This window comes from Botrytis fragariae (assembly GCF_013461495.1).
Source record: "Botrytis fragariae strain BVB16 chromosome Unknown tig00000075, whole genome shotgun sequence".
NCBI lineage: Eukaryota > Fungi > Ascomycota > Leotiomycetes > Helotiales > Sclerotiniaceae > Botrytis > Botrytis fragariae.
Window position 1 is genome coordinate 752,591 of NW_023500995.1, and position 4,843 is coordinate 757,433.

The window sequence follows — 4,843 nt, forward strand, 5'->3', positions numbered from 1 at the left end:
TTTCAAAGACATTTGAATCGAAATCCGAATCTGATTCATCAAACCCTTTAACCGGAAGACTTCCAAAATCTTTTGCTCTTCCCCATACACATACACATACACATACACATACACATACTTCTTCTATTCTGTATATCTTCACTTTCTTGTTGCATTTGAGTACTGAGTCTAGGCAGGTATTCAATTATACCTACCTAGATACTCTACCTACCTACCGACCTCCCTACCTACCTATACTTCAAATTTCTTTCTTATATTGTTAAATCATTTGGGGGAAAAAATGGTTAAAATGATGAAGAATTGATTGAAAAATCCAAAGAAATCATTACAAGATTCTTTAATCTAAATTTTGGAGTGAATTTCAACACATTACTCATCATCAACACACTTACACAACACACACACGATATCGATTCACTTCTCATCCACATTCTCATTCCTATCACAGGTTACATCATCGACCACCAAAAGACACGACCACGACCACGACCACGACCACGACCACGACCACAACTACAACCACAACCACAACCATTTCCACTCATTCACCATCTTATTCCTCCCTCGGCTCAATATTCTCATTCTAATTCGTCTTCATTTCGCGTCACCTCTACGGAATTAATAATACCTCAACATCTTACAATTCAATACAATACAATACCCCCAGTCATTTTCTTTTCCGTCGCGACAATGGCCATTCCGAAGCAGCAGTATCGTCATGCCTTCTGCTAAACTCAACTCTCTCAACCTCCAAAAGTCGACAGAATTCAAAAAGATAAAAACACAACCTAACCATTTAAATACATTCGAGTACCTTCCAAGATGTCTCTACTAGGGAAATTGTTCTCTAGTACACCATCTGCTGGACCAACCACTTCAAGATCTTCCAATCCGCTGGATTCTAATCTGGAGGATCATTTTACCTACAATTTACTCTTCCCAGATGCCGAAGCATTGTGTCACAAAGATCAACTCTTCCCATTCTCATCGGGAACTGTACTTGCGCCTGCGAATGCGCATACTTTTGACGTCAATGGAGAAATCGATTTGGACATGCGCGATGTTCGAGTAATCATTATGCAGGAAGCTACATCGACTTCTGGAACTCCATACGTATTATACGATAGTCACACACCTCCGCCAACTTCTCCATCTCTTGAAAGACAAAATTCAAATGGTTCTACATTATCTACAAGGTCCGAAAACCGGCGATCAGTCCCTCCACCACGAAAGACATCCGTAGGACAAAATTCAAGACCGGTCGTTATACAACAGGAAACCACAACTCCTAGAGGTTTTGGCGGCGCATTCGATCGGAGATCAACACATAAATCACATTTAAGTTATACAGAAACTGAAGGCCAACGTTCGCTGAGGGAATACAAAGAGGAGGTTACAACTATCTCAAATTGCATATTTGGAAATTCCGAAGTTTTGGCATACAAAGGGACTGGTACAAAGGTTCACATCTTGCCATCGGAGTCAAGATCCTTTGTAGGACCTAGTTCTTATGCTGCAGACGGTTCTTTTGGCAGATCAAGTATGCGAGGTAGTAAATTGGCACAATCTTTCACTTTGGAAAATGTCGTGGGTCCTACTCCAGCTGGGTTTGCAACAACTGCATCTTCAAGGGGACAAGATCGAAAAAAGGTTCTCATTACTCGCATGTTTCCAGTACCTCTACCAAATGATGATGTTGAGGTTCAAACACCAATTGCAGGACCAGACAAGGATGGATATCCATTTCCAAAAGTTAGTGTTGCTGGCACTCCTGAAAAGAAGCCTCAACCAAAACAAAAACGAACTCCCATGTATGCGGTCGGATTGATAGTCCATTTACCAGCTTCCCCACCTCGTGCACCGTCAGTACCAACCTCTCGATCTAGCTTTCGCGCATCAAGTTCCTACAATGAGCAGGATTCATTTCCATCATCTTTCAGTTCCACAAAACGTGCAGGTTGGACTATGCTTGGTTCTGGTTATGGCATCGACTCTTTGGAGTCTTCGATCCACAGTGATGTGGATGATCGAATTGATATGATTACTCAACATTGGGACATCATCACTCGAACTCTCACTCATCTCCAAGCGGTTGCGACTGAATCTTTGGTATGCCTTCTTCGACAAGCCGATATCAGTTCCCCTGGACCTCGTCGCGAATCACACTCTCGAGCCCCTTCGGCTAGTGTATCAATCGCTGGTAGAAGAGTGGAGGACGCTAAGCCATTCAAATTACCCAAGACGAATGCTAAATTAGTTCAGCTCAGTCAAAATTGCTTGGTACAAATTCACAAAATCCATAAAGAAGTTGATGCTTCACGCCAAAGGATTGTAAGTGGCATCAAAGGTCTTCAGGTGATTACTGGTCAAGGTCGATGGGGAATTTGGCGTGAAGAAGCCAGGTTAGCTGAGAGGTGGGCTGGCGGGAAGGATAAAGGTTTTTTCTTCTTCAACCTACTAACTGGGTTTTTGGGTAATCACACTGAATGGTTACAAGCATTGGGACCTAGTTGGTATCGTCGAAGACACTATCAAATTCAAAGATCTCACAAAGATGAAGATACACCTCTTCCCGCGCGAACCATTATTGTTTCCAACGATAAAATGGCAGCAAGACGATTGATCTTTCTGCTTTCTGCTTTTCTGCCTGCGGGTCCACAAATTACATCTCGAGCTCATCGGCCTAGCACTTCAATATCTTTGGGTGGATGCTCACAATCTCCTCCATCTTATATCATACCTATCTTGAGGGAGGAATCACTTCGCCGCAAGATCAACAAACGCTCTAGTACATCACGGACCGCTCACCCACGATCTGTGAGCTTTCCCGCTCAATCCGCTCAAACTCCACAGCCTTCTAAACCTCTATCGGAACAACCCAGTGGCCTTGGAATTACAGTTCATGACGGTCAACAACGTGATAGATCTTCATCCGATATTTCCCAAATTAAAACAGCGAATTTGCCAATTCCCGGTAGTGATGGTGGAACTCGAAAGAGCAGCACTGCAACAACAAGGACTGCCACACCAATCACAACAGTTCCACATTTCTCCACAAGAGCTCCAGTCAGAGGAACTGGTCCTATACCCAGACCAGGAAGCAGTGGTAGTCTTGCTGCTGATGATCTACTTCGATCTCTCAAGAGAGGCGAAAGCTCAGGTCAATACAGCAACGTAAGCAATGATTCCCAAGGTCAGAATTCAAGATGGGGCAGCATGATTAGTGGTTTCTGGAGTACGAAAAGAAGGCCATCTACAACCAACACGTCAGCGACATCAATGGATGAAGTCGAAATCAATGATCCTTATTACAGAGACATCACTTCACAACCTCGAGGTAAATTATCAAATACCACTGAGATCGAAGCTTCTTCAACAAAGTCAAAAGACCAACAAGAACGCGAGTTGAGGAATTCGGAATCCGGAAGCACCGAAACCGCCAGAGCAATCGAGCAAAGGCCGGAGCAACAAGATGATGAAATTAATGAGCAAATGATTCAAACACCAGAGCGGATACCAGATCCCTCGGGGGCATATGAGTCACCAGTTAAAACTACAATTGCTGATGATGGTGCGATTGAAATTGATGTCCCTCTTCCTGATTATCTGGCTTTCGAGACGGCTGTCAGCTCGCCATCAAGCAGTGGATATCTGTCCACGCCTGGTCTGGGAAATGGCCTTGAAGGTTTTGAACATTATTCACGTGCGGGGCCTGATTCAGACACTACAATAAATGTCGGCGGTTACCTACCACGTTATCACCCGGATTTTGCATTACAGGCAGTACCTTCCCATTCGGATCTCATCGCTGAAATTAAGGAATCAATGAGAGCAGAGCCAACACCTCTTATTACATCAACACCCCATGCGGAAGATGGTCGTGCTGATCGATGGGTCGATATCTCTAGTGCATTGGTAGCTGATACTACCAATTTCACAATTACTCATATCCGTTACAGACGTCTTGTGAAGCTTAAGGAGAATGTGGACCCTACAACTCCAGCTATCTCCACTTCATTAGAATCAAAATATGGTAATGTTTACTCTACCGTACTGCTTACGCCATCTCTTGAAGTGTATGACGATCACGAAGATCAGTTTATCGAAGATCAATTGGTCAGCATGGATGAAACATTGATTGAAGCTGTTGAGAGAATTATTGCTCAATCGGGTCAAGCTTCTAAGCAATCATCAGCATGTTCATCTAGATCTACAAGCAGAAGACCTGTTATTGGAAGGGAAAGATCTAACTCAGATACCAAGACTGTACCTGAGGTTAGGACGAATCTTGAGGTTCCAAGAAATGAGTGCAAGAAAATGGTTCTTAGTGCTCTGGAAGAAATCGTAAAGGAAGTAGCAGAGAGTCGGGAAGAGACTGTTGGAAACCACAGATTAGAGGGCAGAGAGAAAGAAAGTTTCTTGAGGGAAGGAGTCAGAACTTGGTTAGGAACTGTGGAGAGTGTGGAATAATCACCATGACGAAGAGATATTCATGGCATTACTTCTTTTCCTTTTTTTTCACGTTTGTACCAACAACACAACTAAACTAACGGCCAACATCATACGGTTCTCAACGATACCCAACAGACAATGTACCACCAATACCAAACATTAAACATGGAGTCTCATTTTTTTTTTTTTTTAGAATTTTAGCGTCGGCGTTTGGAGGAAGAAATCTTGCTACGATTGGACAGGGCGAAAGCTCGACATGGCAACATTTGCTTTTTTGGCTCACAATTCTTCCATGTGAGCAAGCATTCTAGGTATTTCTGCGATTATACCATTCGCATTTTCGGGAGAATGGTTGGGTGGGTTATTATACATTGGGGTCTGGAATGGGCTG

General features: G+C 43.3%; 1 protein-coding gene across 1 annotated transcript; it reads left to right on the top strand.

Moving 5' to 3' along the window:
- Nucleotides 1–822: 822 nt before the first annotated feature.
- On the top strand, nucleotides 823–4,470 carry Bfra_005724 (uncharacterized protein; the record flags this gene model as incomplete). Its single annotated transcript, XM_037336101.1, has 1 exon — nucleotides 823–4,470. The coding sequence occupies one exon, from the start codon at nucleotides 823–825 to the stop codon at nucleotides 4,468–4,470; it is 3,648 nt and encodes a 1,215-aa protein (XP_037191311.1).
- Nucleotides 4,471–4,843: the final 373 nt, after the last annotated feature.